At 44.4% G+C, this 20,733-nt stretch overlaps 5 protein-coding genes across 14 annotated transcripts in view; 2 read left to right on the forward strand and 3 right to left on the reverse strand.

The window, feature by feature from the left end:
- Positions 1-91: 91 nt before the first annotated feature.
- LOC119556592 (laccase) lies at positions 92-5,742 on the reverse strand. Of its 2 annotated transcripts, none has more exons than XM_037868900.1 (4): positions 5,629-5,742; positions 2,697-2,923; positions 1,744-2,380; positions 92-1,282 (listed from the first exon to the last, which is right to left on the reverse strand). In XM_037868900.1, exons 2-4 carry the CDS (start codon positions 2,880-2,882, stop codon positions 291-293), a joined length of 1,815 nt encoding a protein of 604 aa, XP_037724828.1. In that variant the 5' UTR covers positions 2,883-2,923; positions 5,629-5,742; the 3' UTR covers positions 92-290. The 2 variants fall into 2 exon arrangements, with proteins under 2 accessions (XP_037724828.1, XP_037724827.1); XM_037868899.1 differs by lacking the exon at positions 5,629-5,742 and adding an exon at positions 3,500-4,549.
- Positions 4,592-5,960, forward strand: LOC119556598 (putative sulfiredoxin). 2 transcript variants are annotated; one of them, XM_037868909.1, is made up of 3 exons: positions 4,592-4,829; positions 4,978-5,134; positions 5,672-5,960. In XM_037868909.1, the coding sequence occupies exons 1-3, from the start codon at positions 4,609-4,611 to the stop codon at positions 5,882-5,884; spliced, it is 591 nt and encodes a 196-aa protein (XP_037724837.1). In that variant the 5' UTR covers positions 4,592-4,608; the 3' UTR covers positions 5,885-5,960. The 2 variants fall into 2 exon arrangements, with proteins under 2 accessions (XP_037724837.1, XP_037724838.1); XM_037868910.1 differs by having other exon boundaries at positions 4,688-4,829; positions 4,997-5,134.
- LOC119556593 (actin-related protein 8) lies at positions 5,108-8,497 on the reverse strand. Of its 3 annotated transcripts, none has more exons than XM_037868903.1 (4): positions 8,368-8,497; positions 7,723-8,311; positions 6,418-7,649; positions 5,108-5,214 (listed from the first exon to the last, which is right to left on the reverse strand). In XM_037868903.1, coding segments are annotated over exons 1-4 (1,830 nt in total). In that variant the 5' UTR covers positions 8,376-8,497; the 3' UTR covers positions 5,108-5,213. The 3 variants fall into 3 exon arrangements, with proteins under 3 accessions (XP_037724831.1, XP_037724829.1, XP_037724830.1); XM_037868902.1 differs by lacking the exon at positions 5,108-5,214 and adding an exon at positions 5,793-5,915; XM_037868901.1 differs by lacking the exon at positions 5,108-5,214 and having other exon boundaries at positions 5,346-7,649.
- Positions 8,498-8,577: 80 nt separating this feature from the next.
- Positions 8,578-10,489, forward strand: LOC119556595 (zinc finger protein 622). The gene is made up of 3 exons (XM_037868904.1): positions 8,578-9,195; positions 9,635-9,997; positions 10,076-10,489. The coding sequence occupies exons 1-3, from the start codon at positions 8,674-8,676 to the stop codon at positions 10,424-10,426; spliced, it is 1,236 nt and encodes a 411-aa protein (XP_037724832.1). The 5' UTR covers positions 8,578-8,673; the 3' UTR covers positions 10,427-10,489.
- Positions 10,490-10,889: 400 nt separating this feature from the next.
- Positions 10,890-20,733, reverse strand: part of LOC119556591 (serine/threonine-protein kinase minibrain) — a 28,632-nt gene continuing 18,788 nt past the window's right edge. Inside the window, exons 4-8 of one of the 6 annotated variants that reach the window (XM_037868892.1) lie at positions 18,577-18,748; positions 18,335-18,502; positions 17,981-18,267; positions 17,081-17,918; positions 10,890-12,712 (exon numbers count right to left, since the gene is read on the reverse strand). In XM_037868892.1, coding sequence (XP_037724820.1) covers positions 11,790-12,712; positions 17,081-17,918; positions 17,981-18,267; positions 18,335-18,502; positions 18,577-18,748 — 2,388 coding nt within the window. In that variant the 3' untranslated portion in view covers positions 10,890-11,789. Of the gene's footprint in view, positions 12,713-15,978; positions 16,258-16,289; positions 16,457-17,080; positions 17,919-17,980; positions 18,268-18,334; positions 18,503-18,576; positions 18,749-20,733 lie in introns of those variants that run through there. The other 5 variants (XM_037868893.1, XM_037868897.1, XM_037868896.1 and 2 more) reach the window with 5 other exon arrangements.

Below are 20,733 nucleotides of genomic sequence, written 5' to 3' on the forward strand. Positions count from 1 at the left end.
TTAAGAACATTATGAACTCAGATTAGAACGTCAGAAATCTCTCTGTGTGGAAATTACAGTGTGACGTACCTTGTATAGAAAATCAATATAGTAAAATCAATACGTTTATGGCAATATTAAATTGATGGTGACATTTTGGTTTTTATCTTTTAACAGTAACATTTGAAATCATATTTCTGCCCAGAGTGGCCCGCTCAAAATCAATCCATTTGAAATGCCAGCTTAAAGGTAACGCTTTTATTGTCCACATGAGGGGTAACTTTTTGGGTCTCGCAAAGGACTATGTAAGTCTAGGCCACGGAACTGCACAGTCCGCAGTTGCTCACCGGGCACATCTTCATCTCGACATCCTCGCCCACCCGGACGACGGCGGCCATGCCGTTCTCCGAGTGCGGGGAGATGTGGCAGTGGAACATCCAGTAGCCGGGACTGTTGGAGTAGAACCGGAATATCGTGTAGCCGAAGGCGGGCACCTGGACGGAGTCCTTTAGCGGAGCACCCTTTCCGCGTCGCGGCAACGGAGTCTTCTTGTCGATCTGCTCGATCTGGCCGATCTTCTGCTCGCCCAGCACCCCCATCCCGACCACCCGGAATGTGTAGCCATGCAGGTGTATCGGATGCGGCGTCTGCGAGAGGCTGGAGACGACGAACTCCACCTGCTGATTGGCCGGCACCTGGATGACATTGGAGCACTGGCAGTGGCGCTGCCGGCAATTGAATCCGAGATCCGCCTGCTGGGAGCGATTGCAAAAGAACTGGCCGACGCCCAGGTTGCGTGTCTGCAGCAGGGACATCTTGGGCATGTTGAAGCTAATGTCGTCCATTTGGAAGCGGAAGCCCTCGCCCTGGCGCACTTCGAAGGCGTTCATGCTGGTGTAGAAGGTCACCGCGGGCGGCACTTCCGGTTCCGGTCGCTGGGCGTTGAGGCTGGCCAGGGATATGCTATTGCCACCGCCCGCCTCGTCGCCCAGCTCATTCAGGGTCTTCCCGGGCGCATCGTAGGCATAGCTCAGGGTGTGCGCGTCCAGCTTCCGGGGATCCGCATCGCGGTAGTGCAGCACCGCCTCCTGGTGCAACTGGTTCCTGGCGCAGAAGCTGTAGCCCTTCACCCGAATCCAGTAGTTGGCCACCTCCTGGTTGGCGTGCAGCACAAAGTCGAAGCGCTCCGCGCCATGGAACATGATCCGCTGGACCTCCACGGGCTCGATGTCGTTGCCATCGCTGGCGATCACCACCAGGTCGTGGTTGTCGATGCTCAGGCTGATGGGGCAGTTGGAGACGCCTGCAGGGGTAAAGGAAGGTTTATAAGTAAGTATGTATTTAGGTGTCTAAAAGTATGCAACATATTTTACTTTTTTTTTAATTCTTGTCATTTTTGTGCCACAATTCTTGGTAGAATACTCATTTCAATTTTTGTTTCACAAAGGAGTTTTAAATTTTTACATTGTGCCTGCCCTCCATTAACTATAAATTTTGTATAAATATAAAAGGTTCGGGAGTTAAAATCACTTGTATAGGTGCTTGAAAGTAAGCAACTTAATGGGTTAAGCCCGAAAGTAAATCTTCCTTTGATCTCTGCCTACTTTTAGAAACCTTTACAAGCTTTTTTTTAAATTCTAGGAATTTATCTGAACCATATTTGGAAAACAACACTTTGAACTTCTTACAATTTCCCATCTGCTGTCAGAAAAACGGCTTTGAAAGGACCTCTTTCTTCACAGCAAAGCTCTCCTTTTGACTCACCATTGAAGATCACCCGGAAGCGGTAGCGCCCGCCCCTGACCACCGGAAAGTGGGCGTAGAGCGTCGGCTTGGCGGCCTTAACGCCCTTCTTGAGGTTCCTGCCCCGGCCGTTGATCAGGATATTCTCGGCCACGCTCTCCACGAAGTTGTGCACCCAGTCCTGGATCATGATCACATGCTCCGACATATCAAAGTCGTAGAGATGGGCATGGGGATTCCGTTTGGGTGGCATGCGCACCACCAGTGGACCCGCCAGCCCAAATGCCCTCTGGTGCTCCGTGTGGCTGTGCCACCAATTGGTGCCCCCATGATCCACCTCGAAGCGGTAGCGGAAGGCCTGACCGGCCTCGATGGGGTACTGGGTCACATGGGGCACCCCGTCCATGAACGGCGTCAGCCGCTGATGCATCCCGTGCCAGTGAATGGTCGTCGTCTCGTGCATGCTGTTGATCACGTCCGCCACCACGGTGTCGCCGTGGCACACCTCGATGCTCATCCCGGGCAGCTGGCCATTGACCACCATCACCTCGCTCTCCAGTCCATCGGCGTACTTGCAGTCGTCGTTCGCCGCCAGCTGATCCGCCAGGGTGATGCCGTCCACATACTCCTTGCCATTCAGCTTGAAGCGGAACTTTGTCTGCAAAGTGGGGGAAATGATATGAAATCTTGAGTATCAGAATGCGGAAATATCACTAGAATTTCCAAAAACCTTTTCAAAGGTGCCTAAAAGTATGCAATACTATATTTTAAATTCAAAAGTTCAACGTTATATTTCACTGCATACTTTTAGGTAACTTAATAAGAGTATTGAAATGTTTTTCTTTGGAAAAGGGTGAAATACTATATTTTAAATTCAAAAGTTCAACGTTATTTTTTCACTACATACTTTTAGGCACCTTAATAAAAGGATTGATATGTTTTTCTTTGGAAAAGGGTTCTTTCGAGACCGGTACCTGGAGGTATCGCTTGCAGGTCTCCGCCATCGTATCGTCATAGTGCACCACCATGTAGTAGTAGCAGGTCATCGGCTGGTTATCCGCACAGTCGCGTCTGCAAGGATGCCGCTTGTTATCCTTCTCGGCCGCCCGCCACTGCGAGGACTCGCCTGCGCCTGAGGACAGCTGGGGATACATCTGCATTATCCGCTCATACTTGCTCACGATCCGCTTCCCACTGGCATCTATCGGTTTTGTTAGAAAATTGATACGATTTGATCACATTTGTTGATTTATTAACTTGGTTCTTGTATTCGAAAAAAAAAAAAAATATTTCAAAGTTCCAAGAGGAAATTTAAATTCCATCGAATCTGATTATAAATAATATTGTTTATTTTTTTTGTTAAAAAAAGGTTTTGTATTAGATCAAGATAGCAGGGTCTGTAAATAATGATTATTGATCTGTTTTTTGATTAAAAGAATCAACCACTTAGGATCGACACACGCGGAATAGGAAAATACCATAGTGTTTCTCTTTGGATTGATTATTTTTTGAGTTTTAAAATAAAACTCATAATGATTACGGTCCCTGCAAGATAGTCGTTATAAATAGTTATGGTTGAGAAACCACCATGAAGAAGACATCATATATTTTTATTATTTTCAACGTTGAAAGATTTGATTCCGTTTCCAGGGACACTTATTTAAACAAAAAAACCGTTGCAAAATATTTTCAAAAATCTTTTTTTAACTTGAATAGAGTGTTAATTCGTTATTTATCGAATTTCCGGAAGTATAGTTTTTCCATTTCAGTTAAGCACCTTGAATGCCGTATATTTGCACGCTTATGAGGCACAAAGTGAAGACCAGTGTCTGCACCAAATTGAATTTCATGCTCGCATCAAATCGAATTCGAAAAAACAGAGGCACTATTATATTTTGAATACAAAATTTTTCCCCGCCTATGTGGCTGTGGCTGAGGGCCAAATGAGACTGTCAAGGGGCATCCGTCATCGGTTACCTTTTTGTACGCGACTCCGATCTGAAAAATTACCCGGAATCGGTTGCTTGTCGCCCGGTGTCGAACAACTCGTAGTGTTTAATTGAAGATTGTGGGGCTGACAAGCCGCTGAAGAACAGAAGATGCCGATTACTGACGTAAATACACGAATAATTTCCCATGTTCCGGCAGCTACTGATGGGGAAAATGGTTTGGAGATGGAATTGGCCAAGTTTTTGCAAGGAAATAGTTATGAAATAAAGGTATTAATAATATTTAAATTAAAAAAAAAACTGATTTACCTTAAAAACCAACTAAGAAATATATTAAAAACCAAATATGTGGCTTACATTCTTACACACTCCTAATTTTAAAATAAAGAAACCTCTTAGAGCGCGTGTAAATTTTGAAATTCGAATTTGGCAGTGTTGCACAACGCGTTAAATGCAGGGTTGACAACTGACCGCTGGGCAACTGTTAAATTTTAATTGCGTTGAGTTTAAATCCAGTTCCTTTTTAGAAATAAGCAAAACTTGTCTTGGCAAGTGGCAAAGGCATCCCAACCAGTATCAGCGGCTATCAGCCGTACTTTAGGCCCCCATTTGCAAATAGCATTTATATTTATATTGGTTTTTGATAGGGCAATGGGGGAATGGGACGAAAAACAAGCAGCAAGAGTTGTCAACGTAGATTAAACATTTTAATTTCTGTGCTGACGCTAATCAGAAAGGCGATTGCCCACCAGCCGAGAATTCAGAACTTTTGCCATTGTCATAAATGGGGGCCCCCAGCCCCCCCACAGCCCCCTCATTAACATAGTATATAATGTATTTCGAATTTCGTCTTCATTCGCTTTTATCGCATTGGCAATACTGGCCGTTTATGTGTGTGTGTTTGTGTGTGAGTTTGTGGGTGGTGGGGGGTTTGATTATGCATAAAAACAAACAACAAGTAGCTGCAGCACAACATATAGCGGTAAACGAACCCACACTTGGGCAAAGTGTACGTATGAAAACAAGTTTCAACGCCGCAAAAATCGTACAATTGGCCGCCATGGAGTTCATTAGCCAGTTCATACGACTGGCGAGCAGACGCGCCACCGGATTCAGTCCAATCCTGCAGAGAAATCGGACCACCGTCGTCCAAAAACAGTAAGGTTTTCTCGTTTTGTGGCAGCCACAACGGATGTCTATGTGTGCGGGTGGCTGGCGAGGCAGGGTTGCCACCCACATGCACAGTGATAACGTTGTTTTACACCCAGTCATATTTCAATTGGTAAAAATTTCACAACTGGCCAAGATTTGTAACCCATCGACAGGCACACAGCACCATGGACACCACAATCCACTCCGCGGGCATTGGAGAGATCCATATGGTTCCGATGAGCGTCATCCAGAGACCCATACCCTCCGTTCTGGACGAGAAGAAGGTGCAATCCCTGATGGAGACCATTAAGGTGGGTGCCAGTACCTCGAATAAGATAGGGTACAGGGTACACGGAATGTACCAAGATAAGGTGAAAGGTGCAAAATAAGTCTGTAAGCAAAGAATTGGGATCTTGACTTTCGAATTTGTAATGCAAGGATCATAGCTGATGTTATTATGGATAATCAAAAAATCAAAGAGATATGAAACCTATTTTTGAGAAAGTTCTAAATAGATATATGTTTTACATTTTAAACTCATTTCAAGTTTAATTCGTGAACCTATGAAGCTTTGATAAAGTTCTTTAAAAAATAAGAGATAGACATTTTAAGCTAGTATAATAGAATTGATTAACTTTTCCTCTAAGAACAAGTATTAATCTAGCATAAAATGGTTTTAATTATAAGATTTTCAAAAAAATGTAAATTCTTATCTTAGTAGGAGAAAAGATACATACACTTATCGCACGCAAATAAGGTCGAGGCCACTAAAAATAGGTTCTTGGTTGTTTACCCGGCTACTTACTCCACTGGTTAGTCAACTGACGTTCATCTATCCTTTCCCGCAGGGCGAATCCAGCGAGGACGAGGTACCCCCCATCGATCTGCTGTGGATCTCGGGCAGCGAGGGCGGCGACTACTACTTCAGCTTCGGCGGATGCCACCGGTTCGAGGCCTACAAACGGCTCCAGCGGGAAGCGATCAAGGCGAAGCTGGTGAAGTCCACTTTGGGGGACCTGTACCACTACATGGGCTCCAGTGCACCCAAGTACCTGGCCTGATCTTTGTACTCGAACGTCTGTTTTCTGTGTTCTATTTTTTATAGCAAATGCATTTTTCGTTAATTTTTTTTGATAAGAAAGTCGTGTTTTACTTATCGCCGGATAAAGTGCGAATTTCACGGCCAAAGCAATGACTTTAGCTTTATTCTTTGTTTTGTTTTCTTTTTTTGGCAATCGTTAAATTTGCGTATATACTGCGCTTATCGTTGGACTCTAAATTTGTTTACTTCCAAGTATACATATTTAATTCCAAATATACAAACGAGCTCAACAAAAACAGGCTCAGAGGCCCGTTTTTGTATTGCGTATTTTGTTAAAGTGCCTTAAAATAAACATATACTACTTTTAATGACATGAACCTTAGGTTTTCTTGAGGACAATCGCTTGTTATAGACGTCACTGCTTTGGTCGGCACTTGCCCTACTGCTGGGGTCCTACAAACCTCGTACTTTTTCGACTAAACGCTATTACTAACAATTACAAATTCCCTAAACATATTCGAAATGCAATGGGGTGGGGTGGTGGCATCTCACCAGAGGAAGGGCGATCTCTCGCGTAGTATCCGTAGTCCATAACGCTGCCAGTCGTTCTGCGATATCCATAGCTCACGGGCACTCTCCAGCACGGACATAATGGCCGCTCCCTTCCACGCCACCATGCCCGCGTCCATGCCCTTAGTGAAGACGTTCACCTCAATGTCGGTGGGCTGCATCTGCTGGCTAATCTTATGCTCCAGCCAAGCGGCCAGGCCCGGCAGCTTGGCACTGCTGCCCACGAGCAGAATGGAGCCGAACATCTTGCGCTTCGTCTCGTAGCTGGACAGCCGGTTGATGGCTCGGATTACGGCCTGGTCGAGGGGCAACACCTGTCCCTGGCCGTTGTGGTAGTAGCCATTCGTATTTGGGTGCCCTCCAGCTGCGTGCGATGCCTGCGGTGGCTGGCAGTTGCTATTGGCTTCGTCCTGATCCACCACAATCAGCTCATCGTCGTCAGCGGTCACGGGCAGCTGGGGGCGTGGCTGGGATCCTGTGCCCATGGGCATGTTATCGGCACCCTTTATCCCATTTTTCCGGCCCGTCTCCTTCAGATACTCCGCATCGAAACAGTCTTCGCAGTCGTACTGCTCCTGCGCCGCCAGTTGAGTGCATACCGCTCTCGTGCGGCCCGTGATGTTTAGGAGCTCGGTGTGGAAGAGGGCAAGTGGTGCCATGATGGCTTCATCGCCCACCTGGATGGTGTAGCGCAGCCACTGGCCGTTCTGCTTGCGCAGGTTAAAGTGCTTCTCCTGGGCCCCACAAACGCTGGCATTGAGATGGCAAAACTTCTCCTTAAGCTCATCCAGCAGATGGGCATCCACATAACTGTCCTGGACATTGCACTCGCGATAGGGAAAACCGCATTTGCGCAGCAGTAGGAGGAGCACCTGATCAAGGTCGCCGCCGCCATAGGGCAGTCTCACCCTCGCATCCAGCTGGGAAATTCCGTCCTCAATGCAGGCGATGGAGGTCTTCTGGGCGCCAATGTCCACCACACAGCCGTAGCCAACGCCGGCGCCATATGTGGAGGCCACGCTGTCCTGGACGAGGAAGCAGCGCCGGAAGCCCAAGCGCTGCAGCAGCAGGGTCATGAACTCGCGCAGATGCCGCCGCACATAAACATCGTTGACCACCAAAACAGCGCAGTGGGTTCCCAGTTCACGCAACGGGATCTTCAGACGGGCCTCCAGGGCGTAAGACCAGATGCGCTCCAAATGCTGAAGGCTGGCCTGCAAGAAGTGGGATTTTTAGTAAAGGACTAGCCTAAAGGGTGGTTACATGGGTTTCTCTGCAAGGTCTCACCTGTAGCGAGCCACCCTTCGCCTTGTGCACATTCAGCTCGCCCCTTTGCATGGGAAAATGGATATCGTAGTCGCGGGCATCGAGGGCGCTGAGTCGCAGGATCCTGTCATCGAACAGGACGGGTGCCTGGCGATCCAGCCAGGGCTCCTCCGCAGGCTGGCCACTTGGCGGCGGCACCTTCTCGGCTTGGCTGCTGCGGTTGAAGTGGGCCAGCTGCTGCGGCGGCGTGGCCACCCGCAGGCGTTTCTTCTCATCGACGACGCAACAATGCTGCAGGATGCGCGACACGGCCAGGCGCTGCTCCTCGAACTCCACCATCAGGGCGGTATTGACGTTGTCCAGCGGCGGCAGGAGGGGATCATGGTGCGGATGGTCGCCAGACGTGTTCCGCTGTCGCCGCCTGTATGCCACCGCATGGAGCAGGGTGAGCGGATTCAAGTCGGCCGCCCTGCCGATCCTCAGGTGCTGCGACCCCGGATGGATCACGATGATTTTGGGCGCCTCCAGGGGATGTGCCTGCGGCTGGGGAAGTCCCATGGGCGGAGGAGCCGGCAGGCGGCCACTGCTGGTGCTGCTGGCACGGGATCGCCTAGGGGAGGGAGAGCACTGTAGCCAAGGCGTTCTTCGATGTGCAATTTTACCCACTGCATCATTCGCTGTCCGAATTACGGATAGGATCCTTTTCCTGGGACATGAAAACACCGGGAAACCGGAACAAGCAACAACAACAGCAGTGTGTGACCGTTTCAAGCCAACACAAAGACACCGAAAAATGTTAGTTTTGAATAGTATTTGTAGCATTTCGCATGCAAAGCTGGTCACACTACCGAGAACGTGGTTTACTCGTTAATGATCATTACCTTCTTCATCATCAGACCGATCAGAGACTACTTGTGAAATACGCCATTCCATTCCAGTTGAAACAAAATCCAATAGCGAAAACACACAGGAATGTCGCACTTCACCTGCCTGAACTGCGATGCCCGCTTCGCCAGCGCGGATGTGCAGCGGGATCACTACAAGACCGACTGGCACCGCTACAACCTGAAGCGCAGGGTGGCCCAGCTGCCCCCGGTTACCGCCGAGGAGTTCCAGCAGCGCGTGCTGAGCGCCCGCAGTGCCACGGACGCCGCCCTCGAGGAGCAGAACCTGAGTGTCTACTGCCACGCCTGCAGGCGGCAGTTCGGTAGCCAGAAGGCCCACGACAATCACCTGAACAGCCGGAAGCACAAGGAGTTGCTGGCTCGCTACGAGCGGGATCAGATGGCCGCCAGTGGCGGCAGCGCCAGCACCACCACCTCCGTCTGCACACGCAGCGTCGTCGAGCCACGCCCCCATCCCGCCCTGGTCGCCGCTGCCGCTGGCAAGGGTCGACTGGCTTTCGCAGAGCGTGTGGCCAAGGCGGATGCGGATGAGGACGAGGAGATGGAAGACGTTGACGACGACGAATTTGAGGATATCGAGGAGGAGGAGGTAGGGGCACTGCATCCCGCTTACAGGGAGCTTCATTTGGGTTTTAGCTTGGCAGTGATTACAGACTATCCTTGGGATCTAAGACTCTATTAAGCACATATCATCTGGTCTCCAAGGGATCTAAGAGTCCGTTTCTATTATATCTTAAATAATGTTCTCACTTACTACTAAAATTCCCTATATCAGATTTCTTGAATAACCAAGAGGTTACTTACTTATCAAAGTGGCTTTATTATAATAGAGTTGCATCAGTTTTCCCTTACACAAAATATCTTAAAATGTTAGCAACAAGAAGGTTGTTAGATCCTGCCTCTTAAATATGATCCTATCTTCCAATAATATTTAAAACTACAGCTAAACCATATTTGAACTTTAACCATTTAGCTATGCACATGCAGTATATATCACTTAACGATTAAATGAAATTTTCCCGTTACAGGTGGACTCCGATGAGTGGGACAAGATACCCGAGAATCCGCTGACAGAGCGCGACTGCCTGTTCTGCACACACGCCAGCGAGGATCTCGTCGAGAACCTGAAGCACATGTCCGTGGCCCACTCGTTCTTCATCCCGGACACCGAGTACTGCACCGATCTCGAGGGCCTGCTCTACTACCTGGGCGAGAAGGTGGCCAACTACTTCATCTGCCTGTTCTGCAATGATCGCGGCAAGACCTTCTACTCCTTGGACGCGGTGCGCAAGCACATGGTCGACAAGGGCCACTGCCAGATGCTGCACGAGGGCGTGGCCCTGGCCGAATACGCGGAGTACTACGACTACAGCAGCAGTTACCCGGACAATGTGAGTGATCCGCTGACACTATGTACTCCCAAAGATGACTCATCCATCCTTTAACCTTTCCCCTCTTGACCCACACAGAAAGAAGGCATGGATATTGACGACGAGGTGGTACCGGAACTGCTCGACGGCGATGAGTACCAGTTGGTGCTGCCCTCCGGCGCAGTCATTGGCCATCGATCCCTGCTCCGCTACTACCGGCAGCATCTCCGGCCGGAACGTGCCGTGGTTATCCAGAAGTCCGACCGCAAGCTGCATCGCGTACTCAGCGAATACCGGGCTCTGGGATGGACGCATACCCAGCAGCTGTCCGCCGCTCGCAAGGCTCGGGACATCCATCTGATGAAGCGCGTCCAGTCCAAGTGGCAGATGAAGCTGGGCTGCAAGGCCAACAAGCTGCAGAAGCACTATCGTGCCCAAGTTCTGATGTAGACATCAAGCTAAACGCCCCCGTGTACAATAAAAACAATTTGAGTTTTGCTTAAATTAAGCATATTTGTTTGCTTTCTCTATTACTAGCGATTTCTCGTCAAATAAAATTACATAATTTAAATTAACAATTAAATAAAGTTTAATTTTGATTTGTTTATATAAAGTAAAGTTATGTCGTTACGGTTACAGCATACAATTAAACATTATAATTAGGCCAAAAAAAAAAAAAATAGGATCTAGCATGTAAAAAAAATAAACTCTGCAAAATCCTTCAAGCCGCCCACCCGGCATCTCCGCCTCAATCAATGGGGGCGTGGCCGGTGATGTGGGCGCGGCGGTGAGAGCGCGAAGTGACTATTCAATAAAAACCGCAGGTGAGTGAGTTTTCTGTGTGTTTCGTGGGTGCTTGAGGGTCAATTTCAGCTAGTTAATGTTAATGTATTTATAGTTTCGGTATGCTTCAGTGGTTCAAATCGGATGCCTTATCTCTCAGGAAAAGCTCCCAAGGCCCGATTTTCTGTCCTTATGATAGATCGAAAGTGGGTTTTGAACTGCACTCATTTCACAGTTTGAAACCTACTTTAAGCCTACCATAAAATGGAAAAGAAGGGGCCTATTTGTGCTAGCTTTTGCTAACGAAATGGTTTTATAAGTAGCTAGTCTTCTTTAATTTCTCCCCCGAAAAAATTAGTTTTAAAGGTGTTTACAATTTTCTTAGTCCATCAAAATGTGATTTTCAAACTTAATGTCAAGTTAAATTTCGCTTAAATCAATTTTTTCGTAATAAACTATATTTTCAATCGTTTAATAATACGTATACGTTTAATATACGTATGACAATAAAAACCTATTCTTTACAACCGTATACATGTGTAATAATTAAATTTTTAAAAGAACTCTGAAACCAAAATTGAGAAAGTAGATTTGTTTTTAACTTTGGTAAAACAAATAGGACACATAAGCCAAACATTTCTAACACGTTGGAATACAGTGAACAACTTCGACGATCTGCAAATAGTGCAAATTGCACACAAAAATGATTTTAAAGGAATCACTATTAGTGATCAACATATTTTAGACATTCAAACAATCCTAACAATTCAATGAATGCCTGTAAGACAAATCTATTCATAAATAAATACAAAAAAGGAAACTCCTACTTATGATGTGCCTGGCATTACCCCTGAAATAAGACTCCCGATTTGAGACCACCTAGAGCACTGCTGCGCTGGTGATTTTGTGGTTCCTGGTTTGGGCGGTGGTGGTGGCGGTGCAATAAATAGCAGCAGAGAGCGGCATAGGGTGTGAAAATAAAAGTATGTTAAGCGGGCAAACAAACGTTTTGTCGCTTTTCCAGTTTACGCTAATGTATAACTACAGGATTCTGTTGAACACAAACGCCCACCATGGGCGACGACGAGGAGGCATCGCTGCTGCTGGCACCGGTGGCCGAGTTGCTGCCACCGCCGGCATTTTGAGAGATGCCCACCTGGGAGGCGGGTCCGCTGATGTGCCGTCTTTGTCCAACGACGCCGACTCCTCCAGATCCTCCTCCTCCTCCTCCACCGGATGCCGATGAGGATGACGACGACGACGAGGGCGGCAGTTGCAGGGGCATTGACATGGGCAGTGGCAGCGGCAGCGGCAGTGGCGGCAATGGCAGCGGCAGCTCGCTCAGCGAGGCGGGCGCCGTTCCATAAAGCGTTCCGGCGGGCTGAGATGGAAAGAGAAAGGCGGCAGCCGATGGCGGCACCGGATTCGTTCCGGGATTGCCACCGCCCTGACCGCCGCCCGCCGCCGAGGCGCTGATCACACTCGAATCGGTCATCATGAGGTGCGAGGCCGCAGCAGCAGCAGCCGCCGCAGCCGCAGCCACCGACGAGGATGACATGTTGCCGTAGTAGGGCCCCGACATGGGCGCATAGCTGTTCGGCTGCAGCTGCAAGATCGCCGGCACCCGCATCCTTCCCCCATGGCCGTTCGGCGGCGGTGGCGGCATCTGTGGCATCTGCGGCGGATCACATTCCATGGCGTGCGGATAGCTGATGCTGTTGTGGTTGCTGCTGCTGCTGCTGCTGTTGTGGTGACCCACCGTGCCCACCATGTTGCCGCCGTAGAGGCGGTTGTGAAGCGTACTTTTGCTGCTGCTGCCGGGACTGATGTGATTCAGGCTGCCCAGACTGTTGCTGCTGTGATGGCTGTTGGCCAGCGATGGCGGCGGATGGGCGGTGGGCTGCAGGCTCAGAGCGGAGAAGTTGTTCATCGCCGCCGAATGCATTAGCAGGCCTGTAAGATCAACAAGGATTCAGTTTTGGATGCATTTTATATTCTTAAATTGTCTTTTTTTTTTTTAGAAAAACCCATAGCCGTCCTTGGAAAATGCTAAGCTTCTTTGCCTTTTTACTCAGAAATCTCAAAAAATTTTACATTCAGTTGGTTTGAAAATCTGTACATTTTTTGCTGACACCCAAATATTTGGTATACATTTGAAAATAGCAAAAACATGTACATAAAATATGTATTAAAGTAATTGTTTTAAAAAAATACAAATCTTCTTATATGTTTACATTTTTTTTTAAATCTTATATAGCATTATTAAAAGCAAACAAGCTCAAATTTTCCAAGGATTATAAATAAGGACCAGCAATTCCGTCCCCGACATACATTAAAGTTTCTCTAACCCATGCTTTTTGTTGATTATATCATAAGTTTTTATTGAAGATTTTTTTTTCACTTTTTTTGTAAGTTTTGTCTTTTGCTTTAGTTTTTTTTATGAATTCCTTTTTCTGGTTTGGTTTTGGTAAAGTTTCCATTTCGGTTTCATTAATCATTAATAAATTATCTCGTACTTATTCAACTTAAACCATCAGCTGTTGTACGTTTATATTATATAAATGCCACATATGTTGCATGTCCATATGTGTGTCGGTTTGTCGGTTGTGTATGTGTGAGTGCTTTTCGTGTTTTTTTTTTTTAATTTGGTTTAAATTTGAATTTTCATATTTGTTTTTCATATTTTTGCAATACTGTTTTGTAAAAAAAAATGCATTATGGTTCCCCGACTTTCCCCACCACCTTTTCTGCTTTCGTTACCGCTTTCATTCCAAAATGCAACTCTGCTTAAATAACAATTGGTTATCGTTATCATTGCAGTTATCGTCACTATTGCATATTTTCGCCATCTTATGTGTTTGTGGTGTACGAGTGTGCATGTATGGTTTGGTGACATTTAATCTTATTCGACCTATAACACTCGCTTTTCGGGCTTTAGTATTTTACACAAGTTTCGTTAAGTGTCTCTCCGGTTGCTGTTAAATTCATGGATCAAGGATCATTTTCTTTTGGGGCTAACCTCTAATTTTAATAAATATTTACTTTATATGTATTTCGTATCCGTTTGTCTGTCTGCGTTTTGGTTTGTGTCTAATAAAATTAATTGAGTTTTCCGCATAATTACTTGTAAGTGTTTATATATAGATGTATGTTAATTTATTAAATGCTAAAGTTCTTCTCTTTAGTACGTACTGATTTAATTTGTTATGCTTGCTATACGATTTCATTAGTTTTCTTATTTACTTTTTGTGGTTTACTAAACGCATCATTTCTTTACCAATTCTTTGTTTTTTCTGCTATTTTTACATGCCTACGACTTTATACTTTTTACAAACTATGATTTGTGTTTGGTTTTTTTTACTCGTATTTCGCATATTTGTCGCACTATCGATACTTATCGCATTTTGTTTATCGGTTATCGCTTATCAATCATTCCAATTAAAACTGTTATGTATATATTTATATATTTACCGCTGCTTTATTTCTGAGAGTGTGTTTGTATTACCTTTGTTATTTAACATTTCTGCCTGTTTTCTTTTTTATTTTTAACAAGGCCCGAACTTTTTGAAGATATAGGCATGCTAAGATTTTAGAAAGTTAAATATTCTTAGCGGTTTTGTATCACAAAAGAAAGCGGCTATCGCTTGCTTCCTCGCTCTCCTTCTTCTCCGAGGTTTCGTTACACGAAATCCCTGTAAATTCCCAAAAGATTGAGAAAGAGAGCGGGAAAGCTCGGTTCAGTTAACCCTTAATGCCAATAAAGTGTTTTACCACTACCATAGAAGTGATCGTAAAAGCAAACATAATGCATTATAAATCGGGGCTATATACTACTTATATGGGTACTAAAAATTAATTTTTGACAGTGGAAAATTCTGCATTAATTTCAAGTTTTAAGAGAAGGTTTCGCAACCAGATCCCTTAATGACTATTCATTTTCGAGACTCTTTTAATGTATAAAATAAGAGAATCACATGTTCTTTAAATAACATTTGAAAATAACCATTATTATTTGCTTTTACCCCACTTTAAGCAAAGGATCCAACTTAGGGGACAAAAAAAAAGATGTTTCTATGTCTATGTTACAAACTGGGTTTTTTCCATTAAGTTCACTTTTAATTACTTGACTCTTGCTTATGTACTTTGGTTTACTAAACGTCTTCATTTCTTCGTGTGAATTTTGTTTCGTTTTTACATGTCTACGATTTTCATTTTGGATTTATACTTTTTACAAACTATGATTTGTGTTTCGTATTTCGCATATTTCACTGAGATCCATTATCGCTTTTTCAAATGTTTAATTTTCGTTTTTAGCACTTAATCTTGTTTTTCAATTGCAAACAGCAGGGTCGTGTATTTCTATTACGGAAACTGTAAAGGAATGTGTACAAATTTGGTTTTAAGAAAGATCACTTTCTGTTCCTTATAATAATGACTGTAACTACCCAATTAAAAATATGTTCTGTGAAATGTAATCATTGAAATTAACATACATATATCATTGCCTACTTTTTGACACCTTAAGTGGCGAGTTCATATCAGTAACAAATTTCCATGAAACCCTTAATCATTTTAGGTGCATTCCAAATGACACAAAAATCTTTAGATAGTTTTAAAATATTTGTAGAATACTTACAAAATCAATAATTAAAAATAAATTCAAATAACTCGAATAAGAATCAGTGCATTCTAATATTTAAAGAAAAGACAATTTATACATACATATTCCTACCAGATCCCCTGCTGCTGTCCGCTGATTTCTCTCAGTGTCGTTTTACTCGAATGTACCTGTACTTACTTATGCATATATGTATGTTTATTAAGATGTATGTATATATGTATGGCAGTCATTAAGAAAGTCGTTAAGGATTCCTCTTATTATTACTCTTATGAATTCGCAAACTCTTCGTTCAATTCTATGACACTAAATGCCTAAACTTAAGTTATTAATTCTTAGACATTTTCTGCGTAATTTAAGTTGACAAAAAAACATCAAACACTTAACACACGATTGTATCTTCATCCGAGCGCTTAAAATGCGTGAGCATAATACAAATTACATATTAAATTCTAAAAAAAAAAATGTATGGTTTATGGAAATCAGTGAAGGCGCCACATTAATTCTTATAGGAAAAACAAATATCTTTAGTGTTTTCTAGTGGCGTTTGAGACAGAGATAGACAGAGACGGAGATAGACGGGAAAGAGATAGACAGTGAATGAACGGTGAAATGTTTATTTACAAAACGCCGGATCTGTTAGATAATGGATATTTAGATAGATAACATGACCAGCGGATCTGTTGTTAATGTTGCTCGTTGCACGTTGCATATTGCGTGTTGCTGGTTGCTGGTTGCTGGTTGCTGGTTACTGGTTACTGTTGTGGCATCCTTGAAGTTGCCGCTGCAGTTGATGATGTTGCTGCTGCTGCTGCTGCTGTTGCTGCCGCAGATGTTGCTGCTGCTGCTGTTGCTGTTGCCGGTCATCGGCGATCATCTGCTGGCATCGTTTGTATTTGCATTGGTTTTATTTGATTTATATTTGTGTGGTCGAGTTCAAAATATCGAGGAGTTCGAATAGAAAAAGAAAGGAATTTATCTTTATATTGTTGGGACCACAATCATTGCTCGTTCTTGCATTGCTACTTTTCACAAACTTTAGTTTCGTACAACTAATTGATTTTGCACTAAGCGCCGAACTAAAAATAAAACAAAACACTTCTTACATTTAAGGGTGACTAGTGCAACTAAATGGTAATTATTAAATATTAGATACAAAATCATAATTGCCTAATACAAACATATAACCAAGTACAAATTTCTTCACATAATAATATTCTAATATCTAAATTATAAATGCTTTTCGATTGCAGACACACACACGAAACACACACGAAATTCAACAAATGACGATTGCGATCATGCCTCAAGCATGTGCACAGTCATCACTCGCTGCGAACTACAACACATAACTGGGAGCTTTTACATCAAATCAGCTCACGCAAAAATTATAAACATAATCAACAAACACAAAATTCTATGGGACAGCGGCTACAAACTCTGAGCGGTTAATCGTATCGATTTCAAAAACCAAGGTTCCTATGTAATCTTTAGACTATGCCAACTTTTCAGTGAAGTTATTTAAAACATAATCACAGAATGAATTTGACTAAAAGAAGAGGTTCTTTCTTAATTCTAAATAAATATATAATGTTCCAAAAGTAGACCTCAGATTGCATAGAAACCTTTGGATGCCTTAAAACCGAACCGCTAACCAAGCTTTTGGGGATTGGTTCTAGGTGTGGCGTTCAACTACTACTTACCGTGACACTGGGCATCTGAAGCACCGCCAGGACCCGCGAGTGGTGGCAACGGCAGTGGCAGCGGCAGGGGCAAGGGCAGTGGCATCGCCTGCTGTTGCTGCGCTGCGGAGGATCCGCCGCCGACACCCGACCCCGAGCCGGATGATCCGGCGGCCGTGGCCGCTGCTGTCGCCGCCGTCGGTGCCGCTGCGTTGGATGAGGAGACCGCACCGCTACTGCTGCTGCTCGTTCCCAGGCCACCACCGCCTCCGCCACTGGATCCTCCTGCTCCGCTGGATCCGGAGCCACCGGCTCCTGCGTTCGCTGTGGCGCCTGCGCCGCTCGTGTTGGTCGCCTCATCGGCCGTGCGCTTAAAGAAATTGTGCTGCAGGGCATAGTAGGGCGTGACCCGTGTCTTGGGGTCAAAGTCGAGCATGCGCAGTATCAGATCCTTGAACTTTAGATAATCCGAGACAGAGTGACCCGGTTCATCGAGACGCCTGCCACCCGGACCGCCTGTTTCCACACCGAGGATGTCGTGCAGCTTGCGGGATCCCGGCGGCTTGTACTTTCTACCATTCTGATTCTTCTTAAGCACATAGGAGCCATCGGCCACGATCTTATCAAAGAATTTGCGGGTCTTGTGCGCCTGGTCGAGTAGATATTTCGGCGGCATGCCCAGCACCTCGACGATCTTGTTCATCTGATCAACCTCGTTGCAGCCGGAGAAGAGCGGCTCGCCGGTGTGCATCTCGACTAGGATGCAGCCCAGAGACCACATGTCGATGGCCAGGTCATATTGGATGCCCAGGAGCACCTCCGGCGAGCGGTAAAAGCGCGACTGGATGTAGTGGTAGATCTATGGGGGGTATTGAATGGTTAATTTGTCTAGTTCTCTTCTAGTCAATCCAACCAACTTACCCGCTGTCCCAGCTGGCAGGAGCTGCCAAAGTCAACGATCTTGATCGCCGAACGCTTCGGGTTACACAGCAGGATGTTCTCAGGCTTCAAATCACAGTGAATAATGTTCAGTTCGGGGGTGCTGAGGAAGAGCAGTGCGGTGCACAGCTGCTGGGCGAACTTGCGCGTGAGGTTCAGCGAAACGCCCCGGAAGTTGGTGTTCCGCAGCAGATCGTACAAGTTGTATGAGAGCAGCTCGAACACCAGGCACAGGTGATTGCGCCACATAAAGTGCCGCTTGAGCTTAACTGCAATGGATTATATTATATATATATATATATATATATATATATTATTATTTTTGGGTATACGAACCGATGTAGTATTTGTTTTCGGCATCCGCCCGGTTCATCATCTCGAGTAGCTTAACCTCGATCTGTGCCTGGTTTAGGAACGGTTTCTTATTTTTAATTATCTTGATCGCCACGTGGCACTGCTCCTCGTGGTCGTAAGCCTTCACCACCTGGCCAAAACTGCCTTTGCCTGTGCGGGGGATTAAAGAAATAACTCAATGAGTATATGACGTTTCTTATGATATATGTAATTTTCCCACTCACCGATCAGCGAGTCTATCTCGTAGCGATCCAAAAACTTTTCGCCATTCTTGATTATATAGTCGTGATTATCGTCGTCATAGCCATCGTTATACAGCTTTCGCTCCTTTTTGTTGGAGGAGTCGTCGTCTCCTTGCGTCTGCTGGGCACGGCGTTTCTTTTTCGCATAGTAAACCTAAAATTATGAGATTTCGAAGTTAGTTTTCGACCATACATTGATTATTTTACAAGGTTTATACCCATTCATAACGAGCTTTTAGACAAATCGTATGCTTTAATATTCAAAACCTATCATTATACACTGCCCTTCCTTATCCCAACCCAGATCAGAATCCTTCCATTCACTTAACCCCATCAACACCATCTCAAACCCATCCACCGACATGAAAATCATCACATTCCTTGAAAAAGCCCAAATAAAGTTTAAAATTTAAATGTAAATAAAAATGTAGTTAATTCCACACCTCAGACGAGCTGAAGGCCTTAGCTGCTAGAGCTCTTAATTAGTTAGCCTATAGTTTTAACTTTAAGCTAGCTTTATATAAATAAAAAAAATAAAATAAACTTTCAAAACAAAAGTACAAAAATGTTTATCGAATAACTATAAATATATAATTTTCTGTTTTTGTTTACTATAGATATCAAAACGTTTGTAAAAACAGACAAATATTTTTGGCCCATTATAATGTAGGACCATTATGTAATTTACTGTAACATAAATATTTTAGCTAAAAAATAAAAATAATAAAATGAACAAGTGATAAAATTTTTAAATTATTTCTCTAGAGCATCGCCACCTGACTGGAGATAAGAGAAACTACATATGTATGCTAAAAAAATCGATCAATGTCGATCGATAATATTCAAAAATGCATATATGTATATACATATGTATGCAGGATATATTTTCCAACCCTACATCTACATATACTGAGTAACAAGAAAATATTATATTGCATCAAATTGCAGGTGCTAAGATAATTGAATTTTATTGGCCAGCTGAAAGTTATCCCGTTACTTCCACTTCATCAACGACAAATGTAAACATAAAATGGGAAAATGAGAAAATAGCGAAAATGCGATGAGAGACAAGACCGGCAAAAAAAAAAAAAAACGAAAGAGGGCGGACGCCGAGCAGGAAAAAATGAGAAAATTCTCTCTCCATTTTATTCGCTCTCTCTCACACTCCACTCACTCCACTCTCTCTCTTACGCTCCCCTATCTTTTTGGGGAAGGGGGGAAAAGGTTGCAGCTTGGCGAAAAAAGTTGTTGCTAACGCGGCAAGTTGGCGGTGGAGCGAGCGAGATAGCGCCACATAACGAGAGAAAGAGAGAGAGTGCCCCAACTCTCTGGAAAACGAAAACTGTAGCATACAAAACGGCAGCGAAAAAGGCATTTGCAATATTACGGCATCTCTAACGGCACAAAATGACAACTGCAAATGTAACTGTAACGTCTGTCAAAAACACTCCAACTGCTCGAGAGCACCTGTCAAACTCAAATACCTGCACCTGCAACCAACCGCATCCGCATCCGCAACGCCAGCTGTCAAATCAGTTAACTGCAAAACTCTTATTTACCAACATCAATATGTTCGGCTTTAAGTCGCCAATAAGGCTGGAATATTGCAATTTTCAAATATCCAATAATGTTTTTGCCACATATTATGGGTTTAAATTTTAAAACTTTGTATTCTGAACAGAAAGGTTCAATTTCAAAATGTCTAGAAAAAACATTTTTAAAGAGCATTTTATATCATACAAAAAGTTTCATGTTCTTTCCCCCATTAGAAGTTGTTTCGTTTCTTGACTTGCCCTTCATATTATATCGATTAAGACAAAAAGTTAGGATTGTGACTTATGTACAATGTACATATGTTGTATTTCCAGAATATCCAACTAGAACAACTAGAATTCTTCGGGCCGCGTGAAATATTAACATTCTAATGTGGGCATAGGACAATCACCCCGCTACTCATGGCGTATAATCACCGATTTAGGTCGGCGGCATTTCGTCATAACGTCATTTGACAGTCTCCAAGAGAGCCAAAAGTATTAAGTTATTCGGGGACGCTTGCTTAGGAACTTAGGAACTTGGCAGGAGCACCGAGTCAGTTGCGTGCCCGGCTTTCATTGCTTATTTGTCCTCTTTATATTTTTG

This window comes from Drosophila subpulchrella, chromosome X (assembly GCF_014743375.2).
Source record: "Drosophila subpulchrella strain 33 F10 #4 breed RU33 chromosome X, RU_Dsub_v1.1 Primary Assembly, whole genome shotgun sequence".
Taxonomy (NCBI): Eukaryota; Metazoa; Arthropoda; class Insecta; order Diptera; family Drosophilidae; genus Drosophila; species Drosophila subpulchrella.

Bases quoted from the DNA above. Each gene is read 5' to 3' on its own strand.
- LOC119556593 (XM_037868901.1), bottom strand. The intron at 7,650-7,722 runs GTGAGACCTTGC...CACTTCTTGCAG, and splicing joins CGAAGGGTGGCTCGCTACAG to GCCAGCCTTCAGCATTTGGA.
- LOC119556598 (XM_037868909.1), top strand. From the start codon at position 4,609: ATGCATAAAAACAAACAACAAGTAGCTGCAGCACAACATATAGCGGTA. The intron at 4,830-4,977 runs GTAAGGTTTTCT...CAACTGGCCAAG, and splicing joins ACCACCGTCGTCCAAAAACA to ATTTGTAACCCATCGACAGG. The intron at 5,135-5,671 runs GTGGGTGCCAGT...CCTTTCCCGCAG, and splicing joins CCCTGATGGAGACCATTAAG to GGCGAATCCAGCGAGGACGA.
- LOC119556592 (XM_037868899.1), bottom strand. From the start codon at position 3,572: ATGAAATTCAATTTGGTGCAGACACTGGTCTTCACTTTGTGCCTCATA. The intron at 2,924-3,499 runs GTGCTTAACTGA...CAAAACCGATAG, and splicing joins GCAAATATACGGCATTCAAG to ATGCCAGTGGGAAGCGGATC. The intron at 1,283-1,743 runs GTGAGTCAAAAG...TTACCCCTGCAG, and splicing joins CTTCCGGGTGATCTTCAATG to GCGTCTCCAACTGCCCCATC.
- LOC119556595 (XM_037868904.1), top strand. From the start codon at position 8,674: ATGTCGCACTTCACCTGCCTGAACTGCGATGCCCGCTTCGCCAGCGCG. The intron at 9,196-9,634 runs GTAGGGGCACTG...TTCCCGTTACAG, and splicing joins AGGATATCGAGGAGGAGGAG to GTGGACTCCGATGAGTGGGA. The intron at 9,998-10,075 runs GTGAGTGATCCG...TGACCCACACAG, and splicing joins GCAGCAGTTACCCGGACAAT to AAAGAAGGCATGGATATTGA.